The 27,341-nt window shown below is 49.9% G+C and overlaps 7 protein-coding genes across 7 annotated transcripts; 2 read left to right on the top strand and 5 right to left on the bottom strand.

Moving 5' to 3' along the window:
• Positions 1-162: 162 nt before the first annotated feature.
• Positions 163-3,055, bottom strand: BKA55DRAFT_602992 (fungal-specific transcription factor domain-containing protein; the record flags this gene model as incomplete). The annotated part of the gene is made up of 4 exons (XM_046196563.1): positions 163-495; positions 551-1,729; positions 1,781-2,831; positions 2,934-3,055. 4 exons carry the CDS (start codon positions 3,053-3,055, stop codon positions 304-306), a joined length of 2,544 nt encoding a protein of 847 aa, XP_046057193.1. The 3' UTR covers positions 163-303.
• Positions 3,056-5,181: 2,126 nt separating this feature from the next.
• BKA55DRAFT_551653 (thioredoxin-like protein) lies at positions 5,182-6,484 on the bottom strand. The gene has a single exon (XM_046191378.1). It carries the CDS (start codon positions 6,037-6,039, stop codon positions 5,281-5,283), a length of 759 nt encoding a protein of 252 aa, XP_046057192.1. The 5' UTR covers positions 6,040-6,484; the 3' UTR covers positions 5,182-5,280.
• Positions 6,485-7,140: 656 nt separating this feature from the next.
• BKA55DRAFT_497288 (uncharacterized protein) lies at positions 7,141-9,711 on the top strand (the record flags this gene model as incomplete). Its single annotated transcript, XM_046186453.1, has 3 exons — positions 7,141-7,336; positions 7,392-9,536; positions 9,587-9,711. 3 exons carry the CDS (start codon positions 7,141-7,143, stop codon positions 9,709-9,711), a joined length of 2,466 nt encoding a protein of 821 aa, XP_046057191.1.
• Positions 9,712-10,337: 626 nt separating this feature from the next.
• BKA55DRAFT_533020 (uncharacterized protein) lies at positions 10,338-10,702 on the bottom strand (the record flags this gene model as incomplete). Its single annotated transcript, XM_046189409.1, has 2 exons — positions 10,338-10,580; positions 10,643-10,702. The coding sequence occupies 2 exons, from the start codon at positions 10,700-10,702 to the stop codon at positions 10,338-10,340; spliced, it is 303 nt and encodes a 100-aa protein (XP_046057190.1).
• Positions 10,703-12,145: 1,443 nt separating this feature from the next.
• BKA55DRAFT_533019 (eukaryotic translation initiation factor 3 subunit D) lies at positions 12,146-14,009 on the bottom strand (the record flags this gene model as incomplete). Its single annotated transcript, XM_046189408.1, has 3 exons — positions 12,146-12,434; positions 12,486-13,713; positions 13,799-14,009. 3 exons carry the CDS (start codon positions 14,007-14,009, stop codon positions 12,146-12,148), a joined length of 1,728 nt encoding a protein of 575 aa, XP_046057189.1.
• A 158-nt stretch (positions 14,010-14,167) lies between these two features.
• On the bottom strand, positions 14,168-16,303 carry BKA55DRAFT_551638 (uncharacterized protein). Its single transcript, XM_046191377.1, has 5 exons — positions 15,807-16,303; positions 15,655-15,742; positions 15,215-15,601; positions 14,712-15,080; positions 14,168-14,665 (listed from the first exon to the last, which is right to left on the bottom strand). The coding sequence occupies exons 1-5, from the start codon at positions 15,967-15,969 to the stop codon at positions 14,581-14,583; spliced, it is 1,092 nt and encodes a 363-aa protein (XP_046057188.1). The 5' UTR covers positions 15,970-16,303; the 3' UTR covers positions 14,168-14,580.
• A 4,199-nt stretch (positions 16,304-20,502) lies between these two features.
• Positions 20,503-26,646, top strand: BKA55DRAFT_46763 (uncharacterized protein). The gene is made up of 2 exons (XM_046186120.1): positions 20,503-21,132; positions 21,181-26,646. Exons 1-2 carry the CDS (start codon positions 20,650-20,652, stop codon positions 26,449-26,451), a joined length of 5,754 nt encoding a protein of 1,917 aa, XP_046057187.1. The 5' UTR covers positions 20,503-20,649; the 3' UTR covers positions 26,452-26,646.
• The last annotated feature ends 695 nt before the right edge of the window (positions 26,647-27,341 follow it).

Here is a 27,341-nt window from a genome sequence, read left to right as displayed (position 1 = left end):
TCGTAATGCGGCGTGAAGTAAGTTCACGGAGTTGTCTTGAATTGGGGGAGTGATACCTTAGAGAAGGGATCAGGAACCAAAAGTTCTGGACTTATCGATAAAACTGTCGGTTGAGACCCACTTTAATTGTGACATAAGCAGTCATTCTGAAGAAGGAGAGAATGAGGCTTCAAAGAATCCAATTTGGGGCCCAATCATTGGGGCATTTAAATAAGTAGAGTTGCTTGATTTTACATTTCAGTTGTTGCCCATAATAACTTCACAGCACAAGACCAACTATTTTATTCTTATATCGATGCAACATCATTGCATGTTTGCATCTCTTCCACTCCCCCCACTACCACCTCCTTGTCCTGGTGCTTGCGACGTGCTTCCACTACGACCACCCAATGAAGAGGTCTGTCCCGGCGACGACTGGTCTCCTCCAGCGCCGTATATCTGAAAACTCTGGTCTGCTCCCCAGTTGGCCATCTGCGTATAGTTTTCGAAGGCGTTCTATCCAGTTGTTAGAAATGTATACAAGTGACCTCTTGACGGAAACGTTTCTTACCCAGTCAAAATTGGCGCCCATATCCATCCCCGCGTTAGTATTAGCTCCCAGATTGCTGAACATGGAGGAGAAAGGAGAAGCTGGACCAGCCCCAGCGAATCCATCGGTCTGAAAATCAAGTCCTTCAGACCCAGGCATGCCAAAGTCCATACCCATAAAAGCCGCCGGGTTAGGCGTCGAAAAGGTGTTGGCCGTCGCATTGAAATCGGGTAAGCTGTTTGGTGAGACGAAACCCGGGGCCATAGCCGGCGATACATCAGTCCCAACACCTTGCGTCAGGCCTGACATTGGCGATGGAACGCCCGGTATCTCTGCCTTAATCGAGGCAGGGTCCTTGATCTTATCCAGCATGATATCAATGACCTTGGCCGCCTTGAACGCTTCCATGGAGGTATCCGCAAGCGTGTTCCAAATTTCTCTCGCTGTTTCTAAACTGCCAATCATTTTGGATCGTTGGTCATCATTCCAAGTTGAAGCACCCTCATCGTCTTGCGGGACTGAAGACTGTGCGGCAATGTTATCAAAATGGAGATCAAGAATAACCAGCATTGCAGGTAACGTAAAGTCTTTGGTAGCAATCGACTTGACAAACCAACTGACTGACCGCAGCCTTCCGTTGGATTGTGATTCTCGGTACAATACTGCCAGATGATCGAGTGCTGTCAAAGATGCTTCAATTGCAGCTCTCCGAGAGTGTGCATATCTTGCGCTCTGCCTCGCCCTGGGAAGGTATTTGCGGTGAAGCAAGCATAGAATCTTTTGATATAGAATATCGACATTGAACCTGGCGATGATCAAAGTCACTGGATCATGGGACCCTTCTAATGTCGTTAACTTTAAATGCGGTGGTAATTCTTGCATGATTTGCCGTAGTTTGGCGTCAAAGCGAATAATCTCGTCGTAAGGCACATGCTTGCCAACTTGACCCGTAGCCTGGAGAATGTTTCCTAACTCAAAACATAATCTTGACTTGGCAATCATGTATGCGATCGGAGTAGCGACTGTTGATGGCCGAGAAGGGGGTAGCTCCTTGATGCTGGGGTAAAACTCATCGTCGAATATGTTATTAGGGAGTTGAGTGTCGCAATCATTTTCGTAGATCATGCTAGGCAGAGAAACTTGATGTGAGAAGATAACATCCGACATTCGTACGAGAGCCCACGTCCGCCGTCTCATTTCCTAAGCATGATTAGCAAATCGATCTGAGCATCATACCGAAGTTCAGCCTACAGCTTGAAATGGTGTAATTGACGGAAACCATTTGGCGTCTCGGTGATAACCCATTCGATACGCAATCCGAACAATCAGAGACACGATTAACCACAACCCCAAATCAGCATCCCATCGAGACGAATATTCTCCAAATACATAGAGTATCATAGTCTCGACCGTGTATTCGTTAGGTTTTGTATAGTCTGATTTAATCAGGCATTGTACCGTGCGCAACCGGTACTCATTTGCAAGCTCAAGGGTTCGCCCTCTCCACTCAGGAGGTTCGTCGCCCACTTTATGGTAACTCAGCATTGCTAGGCAAAGCACCGAGTAGAGCATGCCAAGCCACATAATGGGCGTCTTGTTAGGATCTTGCCAGTGGTCTTTCAGCTGTTGCTGAAACGTTGGTCCATGAATAATGTTGACAGCATTATCCATGGAATTGAAATATCGACTGCAGAGGGTCAGAACAGCAGACTTGGGGGGAAGCTCTGCTCTTATTTCAATCTCGGATGCAGGGAGTGCTCCTAGCAGTAGTGTCGGCCCCTCTCTTGCAGCCATAGGTTTTGAAGATTTGACTCGCTCATAACTCGTTTCTAGCTCCTTTTTGTGAGATGTGAAGTAGTTTTTCACTTCGGATATGTCGGCAAGGAGGGTATGCCAATGTTCCTGGCCAACATACAACGACTTGCCTTTGTCCGTGTCCACTTTAAGAAAACCCAAAGACGTGGCGAGTCCCTCCTCTTCGTCGCTATTTTCCTCCTCATCATATGCCATTGCATTGTCATCTCCTCGTCCAGCCTTCGCGGAAGATCCGCTGTCAGTGGTAGATTGTGTTGTCGCTGCTCCAGCGGCTGCGGCGGATGCAGCATCTACATTAGCACCTCCGTGCATAAGGGATAAAACTAAGCCTTCTAAACGGTCAATACGGTTCTGCATGTCATCAGGACTCGAGTCTCCTTGACTTTGATTCTTCTTGCGAGTAACCGGCGTGGCGTAAGAGCATGAGGTGGTCCCCATACCCTCGCGCTTCGTACAGTTGCTGCAAGGATGACTTCTGTCACATTTTCTGATGGATATCAGTAAGTATGAAGGGTTGAGGTGTCATTTAAACTCACAACCTACCGACGATGTTAGTAAGTGTTGATACAATGCTTTGGGGATAACGTACTTGCGCGTCCTACAAGGATAGCAGCTTAGAGGCACGCGATTCCTTTTCCTCACAACGCGGAACTGTTCCTCAGGAGAGCGGGCTCCCTGAGAGGAGTTTGTCGAAGGAGGAGTTGGGGTCATTGTGACAAGGGGAACGAAACGTAACGTTTCAACAGATGAGATGAGGGATCCGGCTCCAAGACTGACAGTCGATGACGAGACAAAAGTTGGTCAGCGCCAGGGAAACCCCATCAATATATTGAGTCTCGAGCGGTTGACGGAACCCAAAAGAGCTTGATATGAATAATATAGCGCCCTTCCAGAATACTGCCGCAACTACGGCAACCTGGTCAACAGAAGACTTGTCTGACCAACCGGGAAATGCGGCTCCACGAGTCAACCCGTCCTGTGAGCCAATGTCGATGTCACAACACAATTGCGCAGGATAACGGAATCGTTTCGCCCCAAACGGTCTCTAGGAACCTAGAGGTGGCGTTGATCAAGTCCGACACGTCCGCACGCCCTTGGGCCTACAGCAGAAGCGAATTAACACGTTACGGCACAGCTTCCAACTTGAGGTACCGTACAGTGTGATACAGTGGAGGTAATGGAGCGGATAGTGATAATCCAGGGAGAGATCGGGGGCCAGGGGCACCCAAAGTTGCGGTCTGCTGAAGATGTGCGACGGGTAATTCAAATCTGGGCAATAGGATTTTGCAGGGAACTCGCTATAGTCGATGACCGAGATCGTAGCGATAGCGAGATCGTGATCCCGTCAGGTAGGAAGAAGACGGGGGACCGGAGGCGAAGATAGCGAGGAGACGTCACAAAAGAAGCGCCCGAGCTCAAGCTATAGAACGTTATAGACGGATTCTAAGTCCCGACAGAATGAAATGAATGGAGAATGGCGGAATGCTTTTTTGTCGAGCCAAAATCCCCCAGTAAGCTCAGTCAGCAGAGGAGCAGAGGCTGTGAGGGCAGATGACGAAGGATATCCAACCAAAGGCTCAATGAGATGATTAAAGCTGATCATGGAGGTGTCGGTACCTCCGGTGCCTTGCTTCAAATAAGGAGAGAAACAAGATCTCTGAAAAGGGTGGAAAGGAAAAGGGCTAGATCTGAATCCAATTTTTGGTCTCCAGAATATCCCGTCAGCATCAGCCTTATTAAACCGCCCAGCAGCCTGGGAATAAGGAACAAGCGAACTAGGCACCGCAGTCAAGTCAAGGAACGCGTATGCATCCAACATCGATGTAAGATGCAAGATGGTGGGGTTGTTTTACATTCAGAGAGACAAGGGTATTTCTTGTCTTCATTCCTCGATTTAGGAGAGCCTCTGTAATACCTCTGCTGTCTTGCACATGCCTTTCATGTAGGAAACATCCATCCCATGCTCTCTGCAATTGGTATAGTTACCTGGGCCTCTTTTTTATTAGTCTCTTGAACGTGATGGCTGAAGTCAGCCAGGTGCAGTAAACTCGTCACTTAACGGGCGTTACGGCAACTATCCCTCAATCAAAACGAACCACAATCTGCTAAAAAGAGTCAAAGTCACAATCTTACTTGCTTAGCCTGTGAGTCATTCTCGTTCATCGGATTCAACATCTGCTGTCTGGATGCCTCGGATTTCGGAGCCGGCCCATGTTTATCACCGATATTTGTCATTAAACTCCATCACTCCACACTCTTCGCTCTGTATCTGAGGCCTTCTATAACCAATTCCCTGGCTCACAGTACTATTACGGGCACTATGTCGATCCCATCAATACGTTTTATATACATAGTACGAACCGAGCCTTTGAACCTAGGCAAATTATAATGCGACATTGTGACTGCAGCTATGATCGCTTAGAAATGGTGATTTTTACACTTCTCTCCATGCTTTACTATTCCTGTAGATATTGTGAACATTTTCCCATCCAGCTTCAAATATAAGCTGATACGAACGATCAAAAAGTATTCGGGAACACACGGTCCAGCCTACCCATTCAGCGAGCCATTGGTTGCATGATAGGTTCAACAAGAGCTCATCAGCGCGGTTTTGTATGGCCACAATATTCTTGGACAAAGTCCCTGCGCCTCAGCTTTCAACCCTCCCGGGACTTCAGGTCTTCTTGGCCTCGTTTTCTCTCTTCAATTCGCCACTTGTCAAACCACCAACCCGGATGCTTGATATTGCATTGCCGTATACTATCGCTCCAAAAGGTTGGGTGTTTACCAGGGCCAGGCAGTGCAATATTTAGCAGTACGCGCCAAGTTACTGTCACGCCTTATAAACATAAGTGCATCGTAAGTTTCGTAACGCATGTATTCCGCCTCAAACAGCTGCGGGAGCGCTCACGCTGTACTTGGTCAGGAACTCGGCGTCATTGGCCATTTCCTCCTTGACCTATGAATTTGTCAGCATTAGTCAAAGCAAAAATATGAATGCAGCTTACAATATCTAATCCACCAACAAGCTCGCCATCGATCCAAAGCTGCGGGTATGTTGGCCAATCCGCAAATTCCTTGAGCCCCTGTCTGACTTCGTCGTCGGCGAGGATGTTGAAGAAACCATACTTGACCGAGTTGTCTCGTAGTAGTCCAACCATTTGTCTGGAGAAGCCGCATTGAGGAGAGCTGGGTGTACCCTTCATAAAGAGCATGACGGGAGCAGCCTTCACGAGGTCTCCAAGACGCTTGAAGAGTTCCTCCTTCTTCTTCTCGGGATCTTGCTCCTCGGCTTCGGCATCGTTGGTATCGATACCGTTGGGTGCGCCTGCCTCTGCATTCTGACCAGATTGCTTTGCCTGTGTTTCGATCGCCGTGCGCACCTTTACGGCACTACTGCCACTCACAGTCTCGACAACTTGGCCGTTCCTCAAAAGGACAAGGAAAGGAACAGCAGTGACATCGTATGTCTCGCTGAGGTCGCTCAGATCCTCTGCGTTGATGGAAACCCACTTTGTGGTGGGAGGTTCGGTGACTGGGTATTCGGAAGCGAGGGTCGACAGGACGGTAGCCATTTGCGCGCATGGTGCGGCCCACGGCGCATGGAACGATGCGACGACGAGGGTAGTGGAAGGGACAGAACTGAGCAGCTGCTCCCACTCGGGGATGCTGTTAATTTCTGTGATGGTAGACATTTTGGTGGTGGTGGTGGTGGTGGTGAGATGGATGCGTCAAGGTTTCGATCTGATAAGAGAGAGAAAGAAACAGTTGGAGTCGGATTACTTTTGGGCAGGCCAGTCAGTAGCAACTCATTGATCTCCACGCAACTGGGGGGAAAAGGGTTCACTTTGGCGGGGTACAAATAATGGTATCCAATGACAGGCAAGGCGTAAGAAAAAGACGGAAATTCGATTCTCTGTTTAAGAGCACGGCATTTAGGACTTGATTTATAAGAATATAACTCTACGCCCAGTGAAAATTCCAATGAGGCTTAGAACGCATAACTTCATGCTTGTGTTAAAATTACCCGTACTTATTTATCATTAAAGAAAACCTCTGCCTATCAGTTTTCTGAAACCCAGAGGGACAGTCGTATGTATACCTAGAGAGGAGGGGCAAGAGATTGTGCAAATAGAAAAATGTCCTTGCGTCATTTCGTCTGGTGGACGATAGCAGGCCTCCGCTGCCGGAGCTGGATATTTGCATTTAACCTGCTAGATGCATTCTGATGTGTAATGCTGACCTTGACAGCTTCCATCGCTGTAACCAGTTAACAGCTCATCAAAGCAGCACAACGGAGCACACAGCGCATACAAGCATGAACAGCACAGCTTAACCCCGCTCAACCCACTGTAGACCAGCTAGACCGCCCCAGAATTGGGCATATTTAAGCTACATTAGGTGACTGATGCAGACGACGTACGAAGCTACATCATCAGCCACACTCCGAGAAACCCACTTCTGGGGGTCTTTGACTGTATGGTTTCTGTAGTCTCTACCCAAGGTTCCCACCGTCTCTCGATCTACGTTGAGTTTCCATTCTCAACTTCTCCCGAATCCTGATACACCTCCTACAGCAATTTCTCGACGCTGTGCGATATCAGACGTACTGGAGAAATTGATCACGATAATCTTTCCCTGGCTACGCCTCCGGAACTCATATCTTCTCTCTCCGTGTGGAGCTACCACCGCCGCAGCAACGGTGTCAACGTCACCCCCAACCTCCGTCATCCTAGCTCGTCAGCTCCAGCTTCAAGTCTGCCTAACTTTGTCCTAACATCTCAAGAATTCTCAAGATGGCATCTCTCAATACCTCGATAAATGGTCCGTCCATAAAGAGCAGTTACAGCAGTGTCGTAAACGGTGCCCCGCTATCCTCCGACTCTCCCACTCATGCCCATTGGGTCCTTTTCTCGGTCCAGGCCCCTCTCTTGAATGCCTTCCAAGACAGCGGTGCCAAGGAGAGTATTCTCAAAGTTCAAAGCACAGGCGGTATGTTACACAAGGGGGTATCTATCATCCCATTAGCCTGCTAACATGTACACAGAAAGCGACCTCGCCGACCTGATTGAGGACTTTAGCGAAGGGCGCATTCAATTCGCATTTGCCAAGGTCAAGGACCCCAACAGTGGTCTCCCCAAAAACATATTGATCGCATGGTGTGGAGGAGGTGTTCCTGAGCGAACCAAGGGCTACTTCACCAGCCACCTTGCTGCTGTTTCCAAGATCCTCCACGGATACCATGTTCAGATTACCGCTCGCTCCGAGAGCGATCTCGAAATTGACTCCATTATGCAAAAGGTGGCCGATGCTTCCGGCGCCAAGTACTCAGCTGGGAACTCAGACAGTCCTCGCTCTGCTGCACCTCCTCCTGTCAAGACCAAGCCCGTCTTCACCCCGACAGCCTCCAGCCGTGCCAACCCACTCGTCGCTGCTCGATCCAAGAGAGACGAAAACGTCGATGAGGATGGGTGGGGTGCTGATGCTCCTCCTGTTACAAGAACTCAGATTGAAAAGGTTGAGTCTGCTTACAAGCCTATAAAAGTTAACATTGCCGATCTCAGCAAGCAACCCACCGCGACCACCAGCGGGAGCGCCCCCGTCAAGCGCGACGACACGCCAGGCGATGTGGTGAAGGGCGGTTATCAACCCATTGGGAAGGTCGATATTGCAGCTATTCGCGCTCAAGCCCAAAAAGACCAGGATGACAGGCCAACTCCTGTGAAGGGATCCTACGAACCCGTTGGAAAGGTTGACATCGCTGCAATCCGGGCACAGGCTAAGCCTGCTGCCTCGGAGAAACCTCTAGAGGACGAGTCCCCACCTGTGTCGGAACGCATGTCTGCTTTCTCTCAGCCAGCTCAGTCCGAACGCCTAACATCCCTTCCTAAACCCAAGGTTGCCAACAAGTTTGGTGGCGCGGGAGGCTTTTCGGGCACAAAGGCTCCCACACCCGGTGGCTTAGGCTTTGGAGCTCCCGCTCCCGCCAAGTCCGCCCCTGTTGGTGCTGCAAGCCGTACGTTTGCTGACCAAGGCGGAAAGACTCCTGCCCAACTATGGGCTGAGCGAAAGGCTAGGGAGAGGGGAGAGGACTCCGGCAGTGCTCCCGCCCCTGCTCCTATTGGTAGCACTTCTCCTGTTCAGCCACAGAAGAGCGGAAGCGAGTGGAAGAGTGGCTACTCTGGTAAGAGCTGGGCTCCAGTGCAGACTGGAGATTATGGTCGCGGTATACCTGGACAGATTAGCCAGGAAAACACAGGCGAGCAACCTGAGGATACACCAGCATCGCCGTCAGGTGTGTCAGCTCTACGAGACCGTTTCAAGGACACTGCCCCTATCAGCGCAGGAGTTCCTCCCCCTCCTGCTGCTCGACCTGCAGAGGACGACACTACACCGCCGCCTGTTCCTAGCGGTCGACCCTCTGGGGGCTTTGCCCTTCCAGGACTGCCTAACCGACCAGCTCCTGCAGATGAGCAAGAGGACGAACGGGAAGACCCCTCTGCTTACCAGACAGCCGCAGAGCGTGAGAGATCTCCCTCGCCTCCTCGTGTTGCTGTTCCAGTCAGCCGTGGGCCTGTGCCTGAAGTCGGCACCCCCCCTGAGCAGCGTGTTCCGCCTCCTGTTACTCCTAACCAGATTGATGTGCCCAAGGAATCCGATCTTGCCGATGATAAGGAGGTCTCATCTACCGCCCGTTTTGCTGGTGGTGCGGCTGCAGGTGTCGCCGTAGGAGCTGCCGTCGGTGTCGGAGCTGCTGCTGCTGCTGGCGCTCTCGAGCGTGAGCCCAGTCCAGAGCCAGAGCCAGAGCGCGCTCCTGAACCCGCAGCTCAGCCAGCTCAAGAGTCTCAGGGAGGTTATCGTGCCGTGATCCAATACGACTACGAGAAGGCTGAAGACAACGAAATCGACCTGATCGAGGGCGAAATCGTCACTAACATTGAGATGGTGGACGAAGATTGGTGGATGGGCACTAACTCACGAGGTGAGAGCGGCCTATTCCCTAGCAACTACGTTGAATTGGTGGGGGACGACGAGCCTGAGCAACCGGCTGCTGCTGCTGCTGCGGCGCCTCCACCACCCCCTGTTGCCGCGGCCGAGCCCGAGCCCGAGCCTCAAGCTTCAGCTGCTGCTCCGGCTGAGGCCGGCCACACGGCTGTTGCCCTCTACGATTACGAGGCTGCAGAAGATAATGGTAAGATCCACACTTATGTCAAAGAAACAGTTACTAAGTCCTGCTTGCAGAATTGAGCTTCCCTGAAGACGCCACAATTACCAATTTGGAGTTCCCTGACGAGGATTGGTGGTTCGGCCACTATGCTGGACAAGCCGGTCTGTTCCCTGCCAATTATGTGCAACTCAACCAGTGATTTTTGGGCGTGCTTTATCAACAATGAGGCGAAAGGAATGTATTAAGCCTATGGGGTGGGGGGAAAACTTGACAGTAGATGAAAGAACGCTATCAGCTCGCGTACAGTTTCAAAACAAACGATTCAATGTTCTATATTCATATCAATTGGCTATGTTGATAGTATTTTGATACAATAGCTATTGCCGTGTACTTGATAACAACCTACGCTCATCGATCGGTCTGGATACTTGAACGTTTAACTACACTCGGCTGTTCAGTTCAGTTATTGGCTCTGCTTGTCTTGGCAATGTCACGCCCACCATTTCCGCGAGAGAACGTCATATATTAATTAATCAAGAAACAGGGCGTTCGTAACGGCGTTTCCAAATTATGTGAAGAGGTGTAAAGATTCTCGGAGTATTCATAAAGCCATGCGTGGGCTTATTATATATATCGTGGGGATCGTATTTACTTTGTTTGGCTGGGGCAAGCCGCTTAAAAGAGGCAGTCACAGCAATCGATGCTAAAAGGCGACACACATTAGTATTTATTCACTTCGTTGGTTTTGTGCATGTGTGGTGCTCAATTGGTGCTAGCGAAGAGCCTCCAATATTTGATGACGCCGATGATTCCACGAGAGTTGACTTACCAGCACTCGCATCCCTCTTCAGCAACACAGCAACAACACATGGCTGCCAGACAAGCTGTCAAGCAGCCGCCGCCGCCGCGCTTGCCACCACTTTGTTGAGGAGGTGCTTGTTGGTATTGCATGGGAGGTTGGCCTTGGGGCGGGCCGTAATATTGCCCTTGAGGGGGACCATACTGTCCCTGAGGTGGGCCATACTGGCCTTGGGGAGGGCCGTATTGACCTTGGGGAGGGCCGTAAGACTGCGAAACAAGACAATTAGCAACTGCGATCACAATTTTATGAATGCGACTGGATAACAAACAGGTTGGGGATGCTGAGGGTAACCGCCGCCACCACCGCCATAGTAATCTTGGGCAGACATGGTGTAGATAAACGAAGCTGGTGTTGCTGCTATTGAGGTGCGATGCGACAAAGAAGTACAGGAGAGGTGCCGCCTTAGAAAGAAATAATGGAGATGGGGGTGGAGGAGAAGAAGTGTGTTGCGCCCGCCATATAAGAATCGAGGTCACGGGCAATGGAGCTTCAATTGCTCATCGGCGGCAGCCACTATAGAACATTTGGAACTGGGACAAGGGGCTTGATCCACCAATTAGATACTCGTAATGCCTGCTGCGGGGAGGGCCCCCGTCACCCTAAGGTCGGTCTGATCGGTAGTGCGGCATGGACGAGATGTTACCATGAGTCTAGACTGGGGGAGAGCATCTCGAGATTCAGATTGATCAACTGATGTCATTTTCAGCCAAGAACAGATGTGTCGCAAACTTCTTCTTCAGCCACAACCTTCCGGTTCCTTTGAAAAACGCCATCCCCCGGTAACCTAGGCCAGTCTCTCGTTAATTATAGATGGCTTCCATCATGACGAAGCCTTTGCCTCCAAGACGCGTAGAATACACCACAGTTAGCACTGCTCTCGGGTTACCCGTGCCGTCCTTACCGAGAACGAGCCACTGAGGTTCTGTGCTGAAAGTTGTTCTTTTATTCGCTTGGACCTCTAAGCCACTTCCTATTACTGGTAGTCTCTGTTGACGATGAATCAACAGAGATCAAGAAATATCAGGTATTGCCTGCATCTTAGTAATCATTTCTTGCAGATATATTTCTCCTATCCTGCGAACCAGTCAGTGACGATTTAAAATGTTGCTGTAAAATGAGGCCGAAGAAGGTAAAGAAATGTTGGAGCTCACTTCATCCCCGCACGATAGTCAGAGGAAAGATATATTGGGTCTCCTTCTACCTAGGCAGGTAGGTACTAGTTGGTTGGTTTGAAAGAGCTCGATCCCTCCAACGATTCTCGTCAGTACGCGTTCACTCCAGCCAAATGGTTGGCCCACTAACGAGCGAGGGGAACATACGAAGATGACTAAATCAAGGTATTCACGTACCTATCAGACGCGTGACACCAGTCGACTACCTTATTCATAGCACAGAGGATGTGGAGATGGCACTTAACAGGGGCAATGTTGAATCTTCAAATGGCCATTGCAATATTCGTTGGGTACATTCTTAAGATATAATGATCAATTGTGGGTTCTTCGCGTTAACAAATCTCATTCAAGGTCACAAAACCCACAAAGACACAGCAGAATGTTGAGTAAAATCACGTGTTCTTTTCGTTCCAGACTGCAAACGCAGTCAAATACAAAAAAGGCCTTACAGAACCTGGTAGAGATTGCATCCACTGCTTCAAGTCATTAGAGCATGGGACTCCCTGCGAATCTCATTCCTTTATCCCGTGGCCCTCCCTCCCATCATGAAACTGCCGAATATGCACAAAGTAATATGGCCGTGTCCAGTTCTCTGTGCTCTACTGCTCCCCCTCGCCCTGAGGCTCCTCGATCTCGTCCTCATCATCGTCGAAACTGCCAGCAGGCACCTCGTACAGACGGAGGATAGACTTGTTGGGGTCCTTGACGAGGACGAACTTGGCATCTTGGCTCTCGCTGCTGAGACACATGTCGGCAATAGTGCGAACAATACCCCAACCGTTGGAGAGAGACAGGTTCATCTGGTTAGCGAAATCACGGGGCTTCCAGCCAATAACGCCCAATACGACGTGCTTGTCATTGGAGCGGGGAGTAAGACGGGAGACAAAACTGCAAATTGTTTAGCAAAATGTTCAGGTATCGGTAAATAAGCAAACTTACCCAAGCTTCATCACGTCTGCGCTGGCGAGGATGCTCTGCACTGTCCAGCGGGCGAGCTTGCAACTGTTGTTCTTCATCTCAGTAGCAACAACAGCACCACGCTGGGTAACAAGCTTGCTTCGCCAGTCAAGGGCGCCACCACTGCCTTGAGCCTTGCTGTCAAACTCGTTGAGAGCATGGATGCTGACGTGTTGGTCCTCGCCGCTGATAGCGTTCCTCTGAACGGCGTCGACCTCTGTTCGGACAACAAGGTGGACGGGCTCCTCCTCATTGAGGGAAAGGTCGAAGCGTCGATACTTGTAGGCCTTGCTGGCAGGAGGGTCGGTATCCTCGGAGGAGTTGTAGAAGGGGTTACCGTGAGCCATATTGACCTTCGACGACTCGCTCTCGATGACGACCTGGTTAGTGAAGTTGTGGTTGATGTAGGTGGCCTCTTCGGCGAGGGCATTGGGTTGGTTAATGGTGTCCTTACTACCATCAGCAGCATCGAGAGGAGCATCGGCGGCATTCTCATTGACTGTCACCATATCAAGAGCGGCATTATCACGCTTGTCCAAGAAGATCTTGTTACCCTGTCGGGAGATGACAATATCCCAGGGGTAAACGGATCGAGGAGAGCACATGAGCATGGACAAGATGCTGTCTGTGGCGAAGATGGTTGCCTCGTCCTTTTCGGCAAGCTCTTGGATGACGGGATCGGATGAGGTGGTAACGTTGTAGGCAGCACGGTCGATTGGCGTAAGCTTCTTCTCGGCGCCCTTGACAGGTTGCTTGTCGTAAGAGCGGTCATAGTGGTAGAGGAAACCGTAGTCATCGATATCCTCGCCCTCGTCGGTGTCGAGATTCAGCTTAGCCAAGCGGTTGAAGTCGATCTCCTCAAGAAGCTTCCACTCAGCCTTGACATTGATACTGGCGTCGCGGTTACGAGCAGGCTTGTCATAATCCTTCCAGCCAAAGCGGCGACCGCCACGGCCAGCGTTGGATCGGCCACCTCGGTCGTAGCCCTGTCGGCCAGCGGCACCGGCGCCGCCTCTCTGAAGCTGGGTTCGTCCACCCCGGGCACCAGCCTGACCTCCACGCTGGCCACGGCCACGAGTAAAGACGGCTCCGCGACCGTATCTTGACTTTGTCGAGTCTCGGACGTTACTAACGACTGAGAATGTTGACTCGTCCTCGGCGGGAGGGGCATTAAAGGTGATGGCGTGGCTAGAACCATAGACTTGTTGGTCTACAGGAAGGATTGCGGTTAGTCAAGAGCTCAGTAAAGACAAGTACAATCTCGACAGAGAATAGAACGACACGACGTGACCTACCTCGGAAATTCCTGTTGTACTGTGCTCGTCCGCCTCGTTCTCTATCCTTGCCCTCGGCAGTCCAGTCCGCCATGCGTCCCAGCTTGTCACCCTTGGAGAAAGGCGCATATGGCACGCCGTTGAGGGTAGTCTCTGTGGTGACTGCAGGACCCCAACCATCACCGGCGGGGCAGCTTTCGCAGATCTTGACGTAGTCGAGAGAGTCCGCCATTTTGGGCAGAGGGGTGTCGATGATTTCCTTGCGCTTTCGGGTGCGCGATAGACGAAATCAAAGAAATTCGGTGTTGGGTTCGGAAGCGGGGGATGCGTCAATCAATCTTTCGGTTCACAGGCGATGCTAGAATTTGGACATCCACGACGAATTTGTGGTGGGGTGGAGTGGGGCTTGAAAAAAATAGGTACTCAAGCCCCGCGGTGCTGATTTTGTGCCTCAGCCACTGAGCCACATTTATTACCCAGACGTAGGGTAAAGTTGTAAACATCTACTAATATTTCAATATGAGGCGACGATTTTGAATGAATATACGCAAGTTGACTTGTGATTTTATACTTCCTGGTCGGTAATATGCTCCTCTCAGTGTTTGCGAGTAAAGGAATCATAAACACAAGTGTCATAGGAGGGATCGGGGCAGATAAGATTCCTATAGATTTCGTAACATAAGAGCCAGAATAGGGAGATATCTTGGATATATGCTCATGTTTACGATATCAGAACATCACAGCAAGTGGGATCATCCAAACAACAGCCGAGCCCCCTTACTCTAAAAGCACAAAATAAATTCCTATTCACACATCATCGTGTCCTTACCGCTGAACACATTGTCGATAGCATCTCGCACCTCAAACTCCTCCATTACGGCACCAAAGCTTGGCCAAGTCAGTATATGCTGGCGTAACATCGCAGAAAACTTACCCATAACATCTCACTTTACGAACGAGCTCTTCACTCAGCTTTCGGAAGTCAACCGCCTCCAGCTCATTTGCCCTTGGGTGTGACATAAGCATACCCCATGACATGATAGGAGTCACCTCACCGTCGAGGTCGATACTTTTACTGAGATCCAATAAAGTGGCAAGGTCTGCCTTTGGGACTTCCCATGTCTTCTGGTTGGTATCGCCATCCAATGGAATATGGGTTTTCCCGAAGGGCAAACCTGGCCGTGTTTCTGGGGCCGGATCTGGTGGGCACGATGCCATAAGAGCATGCCCACAAGGTTCGCCTTCAGGCTCAGATGCTCTTTCAACCATGAACTGAATATGCGTCATGCATGGCCTCTCGAGACTATACGTATTCGAAGTCTGTTAGCTGGTCTAACCCCCAATATGTCCTGCCAAAGCTCACCCATGGCGCAACGCAACTCGCGTCATATCACACAGAGGGATCACTGGGGATTATTCGAGAAGGAGTTATCGTACGTTAGAACGAAGTCAATGCCCGCCTGTTCCAACTCAGGGTTTCCACGATATAGCGGTTGAGGCATGCCGTGCTGCTGTTGGCCTGTCATGGAACCTTGATTGACTGCCACAGGTAGGTTCATTGGTGAACCAACCGATGGTGCTGTAGATTGCGAGGTCAAGGGCGGAGAACTTGTATTGGCTGAGTCGGGACCTCGACTAGTCGCGCTGCCTGCTACATGCGGGCTGCTATGTTGAAGTCCAGCCTGTGTCAAAGTGTCTCGCAGTCGTTTGTTCTCATCAGCCAACCTCTCCCTGTCCAATGAAACGCTGCTGAAGACCTCCTTAAGGCGAAGAACTTCATCTTCCAGTGCCTTGATGTAGAGCTCCTTTCTTTCGCGATGAGTTCTGACAAAGGAGACATGTCAGATACAGGCATTGGTCTAGCTTGGGCAACATACCGCTGTGCCTGACGATTCAACTCTTGGCGCCTGGTCAATGCAGGCTTGCTGTTGGGCTTGGGCCCTCGCTTCTTGGGTGGATTTCCGTCTAAGGCCATCAATCAGTCCCATGAGCAGCAACACGGCAACGGAGCCATGTCTGAAATGCTTACCGCGCGTCGTTCTCTTATCGGTAAGACTCTTGTAAAAATCGGGATCGAGGGCGGAGGCCGCAGTATTGTCATCCTCTGAGCTGGCGACAACTCGATCCGGCGAGAGTGACGAAGAGAAGGAACGCTCTGTTACGCCAGCAAGATTGGCATTGAAGGCAGCCATACTGACCGCTTATGAGTAGTGTCGGGCGTTGACCACCTGGACGCCAGCAGCTATGAAGATTATGAGATTGGACGCAGAATCGCGAGAATTAAACTGTCGTTTGTAGAGATGACTGTCGTGGCTGTGCTGTTGTATCATGAACTGTTGGGAATCAGAGACGCCCCCAGTTGCGTATGATGCCGGTATCCGACTATCAGGATGTATGCTTTTTTTGTAATTCACAGGAATTTGATCAGTGATGGGCGATTGATACACACCACATTAGTGCCACATAACTTGCTGCAATGATTTGAGATACTTGAGCAAAGAAGTTTATTGCTTGGTCAGATTGATGATCGTGCGCAATTCTAGAACCGGAGAAGTCGTCAACGTATTAGTCAGAGTCCCGTGTGTGTGAGTCGGCGCCACCGAATCACCCACTGCATGGATCCAGATGTGCAGCGCTCCCATCCCATGATTTTCTACCTGGTTACAAACTCAATGTACCTTTTATGGTCATGTAAGTTGGAAGGTAAGACCAACCCAAACAGTCAAACACATCTTTGTAAGGGAGGTAAGTAAGCTAAATTACCTCAAGCTGCGATGTTCGGGTATCACCATTGGCGACCCTACGCTTAGGTACCTACTTTCGAAATTGAGATGGTTAAGGTGCCATACCTTGGGTCGATAGAGAGCCAACAACAAGGAATGTTAACTAATACTCCCCTATCTTTAACAAGGTGTTAGAAAGAAAGAGACGGCGTCACTAGGAGTTTTGGGTCTAGTTTAGGCTTCTGAAGCGTCACAGAAGCGTCCGATTTGAGAGTCTGAGAGTCAGATTGACAGGCATAGGTTTCCGTCTCATTCTTGGTGAATTGATGTTGCCCCGCACTCAGTATCCTAAGGTATGGCCGCGAACGGACGGGCTTTCGCATCCACTGTCACTTTAACTTCGATTTACAATTACCAAAGTAGACATCTGTACTACCCTTGGTCCTTTGAAAGGCCATAATAATCCATTTGCCTTAATTAGACATATTAGTATCTGAAGGATACAAAGAAGGACAGCAAGCAGACAGAAATATTGGTATCGTTTGAAACCTTGATAAGGACGTAGTTAAGTAAACAACACAGCATTGACTGGTAACATCCTAACATAGATCACTTGCCAGAAATAAGTCCAGGCGTTGCGATGCTGATGAGAGGCTCTGAGAGATGATATTGACAATAAGTCAGGGCGTAATAGCCCCAATCAACCCTAACCATGGGTTTTAGGCGCTCATCTTGAAGGGATTCAAGATGTATCGTCCTACAAGTCCACTAACAAAAACTGAGGCGTACCATGTTCCATGTTCCATCACTATTCACTACAATAACTTGAATAAGTAGATAGTTATAAGATGTAGTCTGGGATCACCTGAGCGCTACTTGATAATATGTAGTTGAAGTTGTGTAAACCTTATCAATATCTCAGCAAGATAGATCAAGGCAACGCATAAAAAACGACACCATATTTCATATACACTTTTAGGTAGTATAAACACTGGCCTGAAACCAATAAATACTCTCAATAATTACGCCAGTAATGATAATAGATAGTTGACGAACTTCACTGACCTTGGTTGAAGCAGTGGTCAGATCAGTGAATGTACTGGGAGGCGGTAGGTAATCGCCATGCAATGTAGCCCATAGTCTTCATCAGATTTGAGGGAGCTAGGAGTCTTTGGAAAAGGACGGTATTTCCCACGAATAAGACAATGAGGTTTCGACTTTCAACGGCCATAAGACAAGGAAGACGAATGGTGGGCGCAATGGTTTGACACTGTTTGACAGGCTCTAAAATCCTGTAATTCTTTACAGATAACTCCTCTGTTTATCGTCATCCTTGTGAGATAGGCAGGATATATTGGACACATACGATGAATTCACCCCATACATATGACTAGATGCAAGAAAGTCCCAATTCGCCGACTTCAGACAAGCATTTACTGAATGTGCCTTGTGAGGTAACAGTGCATGTGACTTTACATTACCTCGATTACTCGAGATCTAGCTCGATGCTCTCAGAAGACATTTGAAAGACGAATCACTGGCAAAAACACCGGCAGTTGAAGTGGGTGCATGAAAGGTGACTTTGCAACCCTCGAGTGTTAAATGCTCAACCATAAAGTGGTGTTATTGGTCATGGTAACGCATCTATTTTGGTCAGGGGGTGAAGCTTGAGGCTTGGGTTAACATTCAGGGTAACCAAATGGGTAACATGACATAAGATGTTGACGGGTATTGCAGCTAAAAGTTTGGGTGGGAGGGGAAATAGCACCAGCATCAGCTCATTTCTATTATGAACCAGAGACACTCGTCCAAGTAAGTCTTGATCGCCCCAGCTGAATCTGGGAGTTGATTATTCAGTGACGCAGACGAGATGAGGTCAGCCCGTGTGAAAAGAAGAGGCAGCGGTGAGCAACAACAACAACAACAACATGACTCACCAAGGTAAACAACGAGAAAATGTGCGAACATACCGTAAAAGCAGCATGAGTAGTCACTGGGTGCATTAACGTTGACCATGCACTCTACATCACTATGCCCATAGTCATAGCCCTTGTCGATGTAATTGTCACAAAGCAATTGTATGGGCGCAGCTAACCTACACTTGCAACCCTCCCAACTCATTGTAACACTAATCGAGGAAGCGAGCATGCAATTCCTCGAATGCAAACAGCAAAAGCTTTTATGAAGTTAAGCAATACAGCAAGCAGTCGCAGGTGGCATGAGGAGAAAACTTCATCAACCTTTGATTATGGGTGATCTGGTTCGATGATGCCATGCCGCCACCATAAAATCACAGGTCCGATATCACAACCCCAAAAGCGAAGCCATCCATATGGCAAATAGTGGTTAATAAAACGGCGCAGGAATAATCGTAAGGAGCCGTGGGAACGGCTCGCGAAGGAATATACCAAATGCGGCTTGACGCAATGTTGCCTCTGGACTTGCTTCTGCTTCAAAATGCCCGGTCCGTTTCCGCGACGCCCGTTGTTGGCCAGTGGCCTGTTCAATGATAACCCTTTGCAACCCGTCACCTGGGGCACAGAATGCTTACTTTAGATCTGCCTCCATCAACGCCTGCATCTGCATCTGCACCCACGTCCGCGTCTGCGCCCCCGGGTAAGACAGTAGCAAACTGGACGCCATTGGGCTGTCGATTGGTGGACAAGATTTGTGATGCTGCCACAGGAGGCGGAGATCATCCGTTTTACGCTCCGCAATGTTCGTGCTGCAGCTCCAAAGAGGCACCTGATGAAAGAGACTTTTCCCTATTTTACCTTTTGATGGCACACGAAGTCCCTCGTGGGCTCTCAAATAGATATATGGAAGGATGGCTCGGCGATAGAATCTCGATTAACACGAACAATCGAATGCCTTGCATTGCGTGCGATCCGTGAGGGAAGGAATCTCGACGCTTTCCTCCTTCAGTCTCTCTAGTCTCTCCATCCCATCGACTGTACCCTTTTTAATCAATGTGACAAAACTTTCGTTGCTGGATGGAAATAAATGGAGGGGGACCTCCAGGGATGGGCCTAGGATTGATTGCATGAAACAATGCCCGACCTAACAAAGGCTGGTGATAGCAGAACGCCAAACAAACCAAACATCCATCCCCAGTACCCTGTCATCCTTCTAATGGACAGAAATACTTCAATATGTGTTAAGGTCGAGGAACTGTCTTTCTAACAATATTGAGTTCATTGAAAATCACTTGAGGACTTAGTAGTATATAATTCCGGTTTGGCGAACATAGCGAATGAAAAATCCATAGAGAATTGGGGGGGGGGAACACTCAGTTGATATTAACAGGGTTCAAGAAGCAATGGATCGCAAAGCCATTCATTGGAAAGCGGGCGCCGGGCACCCAGTGCCCAGTGGAACATTATGGGTGGAGGCCGTAGCTTGCAGCAGGACCCTCAGTAAAGCGCTGTAAAAAACCCATACCCGCAAAGGATGTTGTAGCTTTGCAGGGCTAGGGGCTTGATTCCCGGGTGATGGTGGGCGGTGATTGGTTCAGCAGCGCATTCCCCCGCTTATTGTATCATGAGAGGAACGCGCCTTCACGATGTCCTAAGGAGTGGGCCAAACTTTGTCTTTCTTCCCCTTCGAGGCTTAACGGCGATTCTTTACCCCCGTTCTACAGTGTTAAGCAAGCTTCCAAAGGACTGAGTAGACCAGACAACTTCAACATCAGATCTATCGATTGTGCTGTCAATTCGAGTCGACTTCCTTTTACCTCACCTCGCCTCGTTCGAGCAGGTACCCACGGTCACGATCACGGCACGGTACCATCACGGTTGGCCCGTTCTCGGCTACACCTGAAGTCGCTCGCACGCTTATACAAAGTCACCCTTTGACTTCCAGGCGTTAGGACAATTCGATCTCGACCTTACTTTCTGGTTCATGCTTAGAACTTGTACAGCGTTAGTCCGAGAACCCTCGCTGTCGACCCTCAGTCATGTCTCCGAGTCTCGCGGGTCTGTAGTTCTGGCGCCCTTGCCAGACCCCGAGTCTCCCCACTTGTACTTCTGTTGGAGTTGCCAGCTACCCTGACGTCGGGCCCTGGCCCAAAATTCCACGTTCGACGATACCTACGAAACATCGATTGCACTATCTATTTCTGTTTTGCACGGCAGTCGCTTTTGAGATACAATGGACTCTCCGTCCGGCGCCACACTGGCACCCCCGGCAGTTGCCTCTCTGAGGGCACAACAAACAACTGCTATGGAGAGGTCTTTGAGCCAGGACATCCGGGAAGAGCGCGAGGAGCTTCGAGAAGCTGCTGAACAGACTCTCAATACTATCGTCGACCTCAACCTCGATGGAACAATTAAATGGGTCAGTCCCTCGTGGACTGATGTTGTGGGCACCCAGTTCGAGACAGTCAATGGCCTGCCTATCTCCGACCTGATAGTTAGCGACAACAAGAATGTTTTCATCGAAGTTGTTGAATCCATGAAGAAGGATGATTCTCGGAGCCACCGAGTCCGGTTTGCTGTCAATCTTGGACCCCTCTCAAAGCTTTTGCCTGTCGATGACCTCGAAAATGACCCCGAGAACGAGCAGCCACATGCTGTGGACCTTGAAGCTCAAGGCATTATGGTATATGACAGTGTCTCGGGTGGAGAGAGCCATGTAAGATATGTTGAAGTTGGCTTTGTGTTCAGTACTGATCTCGTCTAGACAATGTGGATGATTCGCCCATGGATAGCTCCACGAGAAATCAAGATCGATCTTCCCAACGTAATCGTGGACTCGTTAGGCTCAGGTGCTGAAGTCTTGGCGAGCTATCTGACTCAACTTGCTGAGAGCGGGCTTAATGATCCTGAACAACAAGAGCCTCCGCCACCGGTCCTCTGCCGCATTTGCGAACGCCAGATCCCTCGATGGTGGTTTGAGAAACACACCGATCTGTGCTTGCAAGAGCATCGGGCCGAGATGGATGTTCAAATGGCACAGGAAAGCCTGACCGAGCATCGGCATTCGATTGTTAAGGTGCTCGACGCGTTGGAGGCTCGCAAGAGTCGGTCACTTGCTGGTGATCAGACGCCTCTTCCGGTCGCCGAATACAAAGGTTTACCGATTGGGCCGCCACCATCAACTCAGTCGTCACCCGGTAGCTCATTGCCTCGATCGAGGGAACGTTCTGGAGGACTTGGGCATACTAGGGCACGCTCGTTCGCTATTCGACGACCTCAGGCCCGAATTGTCGAGCTACTCATGGATCTTTGCGATACCGCTATTGAGATTAGCACACCTGCCATAAAGGAGTCCTCAACCCAACAAAGCGGCGATTTTAGAACGCAATCCCCACAATCCGAATCGAGAATATCACAGGTTCTGCAATGGCAATCACCAAGCACCAACACTCTGGAGCAGGAACAAGGATTGGCTCTGTTATGCGCTGATACGGAGAAGGTTGCTAGGAACAAGGTCGACGCTGTCTTTCGTCACAGGAAAATCATCGAGTATGCTGAACGTATTCGCATCGAGCTTGCCTGCCTTGTTCAAGATTGTATTGATGAGGCCCTGAGGAAGGCAGCTCGCATAGCCAACGGGGAGTTGACCGACTCGACAGAAGAAGAGCGGCTCAACTCTGAGTATGAACAATGCGACACATGTGATGAAGGTACTGGGGAAGACGACGATATACCTCCAGAAACCCTTGTCTCTGAGCCTCAGCATCTTCTTCAGCGAGGCAGCGAAAGCTTTGCGGAGCCCCTGGACAGCCCATCTGCGCTAGCCACGGCTCTACGCCAAATGAACCTGTCTGAAAACAAAGATCGATCAAGACCAACATCCTTTGTAGCCTCTACTAGATCCAGCAGTCCTAAAGAGTGCCCTACGCCCAGATCGCACTTTGGCGGGCAGAGTAGCCTGGGTGTTCAAGCACGAGACACTCGTAGAGACTCAGTCTACCTGGAAGGCGACTTTCTTGACAGCGAGGGCAGCTTTCGATCGTCATCGGTGGCATCTCGCAATGCACCAAGGACCGAATCCCCAATATCTGAATTTGGAGACCTCCGTCGTGCCGCGAGCACGAGAAGGCGACATCGAAGGAGTCTGATCTTACCTGGCACTTCTTCCCCTCACCGGCAGGAATCACCCTCGAGACCCGGACAGCCGTCTTCACCCTTACGTATTAAAGCAAGAGGATTTCCGATGTCCCAAGAAGGTGTCGTGTCTCCAGAGGCGTCACCTATGCTTCCGGGTAGTGACTTTAGTTCACCTGCCACATACAGTCACAGGCATCACCGCAGGCAATCTTCAGCAGCCATTTCTGATTTCATCATGAAGCCTCCGCCATCGCCTCGCCTAGGTGCCAATCAAGCACCCCCACAACCTCGCCCAACCCAGCCATCCATCAAAGATTTTGAGATTATCAAACCTATCAGCAAAGGGGCTTTTGGTAGCGTGTATTTATCGAAGAAGAAGTCAACAGGGGAGTACTTCGCAATCAAAGTCCTCAAAAAGGCCGACATGGTCGCCAAGAACCAAGTCGGCAACGTCAAGGCGGAACGAGCTATTATGATGTGGCAGGGGGAAAGTGACTTTGTTGCCAAGCTTTACTGGACTTTCTCGAGCAAGGACTATCTCTATCTGGTGATGGAGTATTTGAACGGTGGGGATTGTGCTTCACTAATCAAAGTTCTGGGTGGTCTCCCTGAGGAGTGGGTTAAGAAGTATCTTGGCGAGGTTGTCCTTGGAGTTGAGCATCTTCACAGTCGGGGCATTATTCATCGTGATTTGAAACCAGACAATCTCCTTATTGACCAGAAAGGCCACCTCAAGCTTACAGATTTTGGCCTGTCTCGATTAGGATTGGTCGGCCGGCAAAAGCGAGCATTGAATAGCGAAAACTCTGATGGAACGCCAGACCTGCTTAAACAAGGACCCTTTGCCCGATCTGCCTCTATTGCTTCGTCAAGATCGGCGTCACTTGATCTACACGGACATACCCATTCCCCCGGCCAGACGCCTCAGATGACACCCGAAGTCGGAAGCTTGGCACAACCTTCTTATTTCAGTCTAGGCCAAGAGCCCCGTCGAGTATCAGGCACACACCGAAGTGACAGTGGTGGTAGTGAGACACTTGCCCGTATGGTCACCAACTTTTCCTTACATGACGCAGAGATAGCATCCCAATCCAACAGTGTCAGATCACCGCTAGATGAGGAGGCAGTTGCGCAAGGCTCACCCGACCTACCCATGAGCGTTGGTTCGAGAATGAGCATGGACAGTCACGCCAGGAACTCTCTACCACTCTCCAACATGATGCCACCCCCAATGGCGCTGTTTAACCCTGAGGATACTAATAGACGTTTCGTGGGAACACCTGACTACCTCGCCCCCGAAACTATAAAGGGCGACAAACAAGATGAAACCAGCGATTGGTGGTCGGTTGGCTGTATTTTGTTTGAATTCCTCTATGGTATCCCACCATTTCATGCTGGCGAGGCCGAGGAGGTGTTCGAGAATATTTTAGCAAGAAAGATTCAGTGGCCCGACGAGAATGAGTGTGAGCCCATTTCAGAGGAGGCAAAAGATTTGATCAATAAGCTCCTGTGCATGGAGCCTCACCAGCGCCTAGGCTCTAATCGCGAGGACAAATTCACCTCTGGTGGTGAAGAGATTCGCCATCACCCCTGGTTCCAGGATGTCAATTGGGAAACACTTTTGGAGGACGAAGCTCAATTTGTTCCACAGCCTGAGAATCCCGAGGACACAGAATACTTCGACGCCAGAGGGGCAGTGTTGCAGTCATTTGCGGAGGAGATGGAAGATCAGGCGTCTCCTCAGTCTTCCGCAGCCGGCTCTGAGTACGCCGAACGGCCACACGATGCGCTTTCACGGGTCCGGTCTCAGGTCAACTCTATAAATCGAAAATTGATGCCACTGCATATCCCCCCACACGTTCGAGATTTGAAATCGAGACGTCTGAGCGAGCCGGTAGCAATGGATGACTTCGGCTCATTCTCGTTCAAGAACCTGCCCGTGCTGGAGAAGGCCAACAAGGACGTTATCCAAAAGTTGCGAGCCGAGGCGCTAGCCACGCAAAGTAAAGGAACCTCCGTTAGTCCCGGGGCATCCAGCAATGTTATATCACCTGGGCCGTCGCTCGAAGGTAGCCCTGTCTTATCAAATCCTGTTTCCAGAACCATCTCCAACGCCAAGGCGACTAATCGAGCACAATCACCGTCTGGATTTGGCCATACAAGTGCGTCTCCCAACCGAGCCTCCCAACCCTCATCACCGTTGTTGGTTTCATTTGTTGCTAGCCAAGGTGCCGATGGACGACGAAAGGCATCAAGTAATTCTTCCAGCCTATCTCACCAATCAACTGCCGCATCCTTGCAGCCAAGTTCGGCATTCGAGATACCCAAGGTGCCACCAAGCCTGCAAAAGGCCGCGACAGCGGTCGCAGCATCATCTCCGGTCCAGAGTCGCAGTGCAGCACCACCTCCTTTGTCATTGTCCCCACAAAAGACTATATCAACCCCACGACAGTCTAGTAATTCATCTGCCGGACGTTCGAGATCACTTACTGTGGGCTCTCAGTCTCAGGATGGTAGTCCTGTCGCTTCTGACATAATGCATCATCATCGAAATCGGAGAAGCCAGGTCTTTGACATGTCACCGTCCTCATCAGATAACGAAGGCGAGAAGCATAATGCTCTTCTCCGAGTACAGAGGCGCAGACAGAGCTCAAGGCGGCTCTCGCAGATTGCCTTTGATGGAGGTCCTACTTTCCGACCTCTTGATGTGCTGATTTGTGAAGATCACCCGGTATCTCGCATGGTCATGGAGAAGTTGCTTGAAAAGCTGAGATGCCGTACTATTTCTGTACCAAATGGATCTGAAGCTGTTCGATATTCGATGAGTGAAATCAAGTTTGATGTCATTTTCCTCGAGTATCAGCTCCCTCAAATCAATGGAGCTGATGTGGCACGAATGATTCGGGAGACCAAGAATGCCAATTCCCACACACCAATTGTGGCCATTACAGCTTACCTCAAGGAGCTTCAAGCACCACACTACTTTGATTCGTTAATCGAGAAGCCCATCAGTTCATCAAAACTTACTGAAGTTCTGCGCGGATTGTGTCAGTGGCGACCCGAGTCACCAGGTCAATCATCAAGCATGCCACGTCCGATTCCAATTGGAATCCGCAAAGCCAATTCGCGACTCGAAGACAGTCCGACATCAGGTTCGTCCATCTTTGCGGGTCGATTGGGAAATGCAACGATGTCGAGCCGTGAGGACTCGATTACATCATCACTATTTGGTGATTCGGAATCTGTGACGACTGATGAGTTGCCGGTTGTTGTTAGTCGCAAACCAACAAGCGAATGGGACGAAGGTGGCTTGAACATCACAGACAACAACGATGCCTCTGAACCTCCAAGAAAGGGTGTTCCTCACCTCGTTGCTCAGCAATCCGCACCGGCCCAGATGGAACACCGCTCACGAGGCAACGATAAGCTGAGAGGGAAACGAGAAGGCCCTGAACAGAGAACTTTGGAGGGCACCGAGTCAGCTGATGATGAAGACGAGGAACTGGGAAGTGGCCGAGAAAAGCACCACGGCCGTAATAGCCAGCAGATGCTGAGCAAAGCCGGTCTGCCCAGCTCGAAGCTCGGCATCGAAATGATGCGGGCCAACAGTCATGATAGCTTGACGGTGGGTTCAGAAAGCACGCCTGAAGCTGTGACGCAAGTCGTGACCACGCCTTCAAAGGAGATGGAAACTGGAGTTTTGGATGGTGAAGTGGTTGCAGAAGCTACTGCACGTACTCCTCCCGATGCAGGACTGAAGGTTGAAGGTGTCACTCCTAAGACTGACAAGAACGGAACTGACAGTGTAGACGCCACACCTCGGCCTTTGACAGTTGTCAAAGGAGACGGCGATGGCGGTGAGGATGAGGAAGCGACACCACGGCCAATTGGGAAATAAGAATTCCCACCCAGGCTCGTTGCATGAATTTAGCTACTGGGTTGACATGGTCCATGAAGATGTTGGACATGTTTTTATCAGTATCTTTAAGTTGGAATTTCCTTTGTATCTATGAAATGCAGCGTGGCGTTTGAGCGGTGACAGCTGTGTCGACTTGGACTGAGAATGGAGGCTTCATATACGAGTGGATAGCTCGGCGATCAGGAGGTGGTTGCAGGCGAACAGACTGAATTGAGTGAGATGCTCCAGGGTTTCCTACAATTTAGGAACTGGAGCTTCCCCCAACTTCGCCATAGTTGTCATGTGTTTCTTGGGGATAGGAGTTATGCACAGATGAGAAGTAGGCCATAAAAACTGACGGGGACTAAAAAAAAAAAACACGAAGTCAGCTATTCCGGCATGGACACTTCGACTACGGTCACAAATATAAAAGAGGTGGTGTCTATGAATGTTTGGAGCGGTATCGAAGCAATATAGCAGGCATAAAGGCCATCACTGTGGATTTGATCATAATAGGTACTCAATTGTTCCCGATCCATGCCCTTCTTCAACATTCACTTGTTAGCTTGACTTGATAAATGCATACCTACTGTTCCAAGCCCAGTATACCACGATGATTATTTCAGATGAAGATATTGCATATGAAATGTCGACTTGTACCTATCGCGTGGCTTATTGAGTTCTGCAATTCGTAAAACGTATCATGTCAGCAAGACTAGCTAGAACAGAATTAACGAAGAAGAAAGATAACTATATGGTATTAATATTTCATCTCAACCCACCTATACTGGAAGTCTGTTGGTTAGTCCGGTCTGGTCAAAGCAAAAGCAAGGAAGTGTGAAGAGAGAGAGAGGGATTGGTTATAGCCCACGGTCGGTAGTCATGAGTGT

The sequence above is a fragment of the Fusarium redolens genome, assembly GCF_020744475.1.
Source record: "Fusarium redolens strain MPI-CAGE-AT-0023 chromosome Unknown BKA55scaffold_1, whole genome shotgun sequence".
Classification (NCBI taxonomy): Eukaryota; Fungi; Ascomycota; class Sordariomycetes; order Hypocreales; family Nectriaceae; genus Fusarium; species Fusarium redolens.
This window is presented reverse-complemented; position numbering and strand designations above follow the sequence as displayed.

Coding starts and splice junctions, on each gene's coding strand:
- BKA55DRAFT_46763 (XM_046186120.1), top strand. CDS start 20,650: ATGGACTCTCCGTCCGGCGCCACACTGGCACCCCCGGCAGTTGCCTCT. Junction 21,133..21,180: donor TCTCGGGTGGAGAGAGCCAT/GTAAGATATGTT, acceptor GATCTCGTCTAG/ACAATGTGGATGATTCGCCC.
- BKA55DRAFT_551653 (XM_046191378.1), bottom strand. CDS start 6,039: ATGTCTACCATCACAGAAATTAACAGCATCCCCGAGTGGGAGCAGCTG.
- BKA55DRAFT_551638 (XM_046191377.1), bottom strand. CDS start 15,969: ATGGCTGCCTTCAATGCCAATCTTGCTGGCGTAACAGAGCGTTCCTTC. Junction 15,743..15,806: donor CGATAAGAGAACGACGCGCG/GTAAGCATTTCA, acceptor TGATGGCCTTAG/ACGGAAATCCACCCAAGAAG. Junction 15,602..15,654: donor TTGAATCGTCAGGCACAGCG/GTATGTTGCCCA, acceptor CTCCTTTGTCAG/AACTCATCGCGAAAGAAAGG.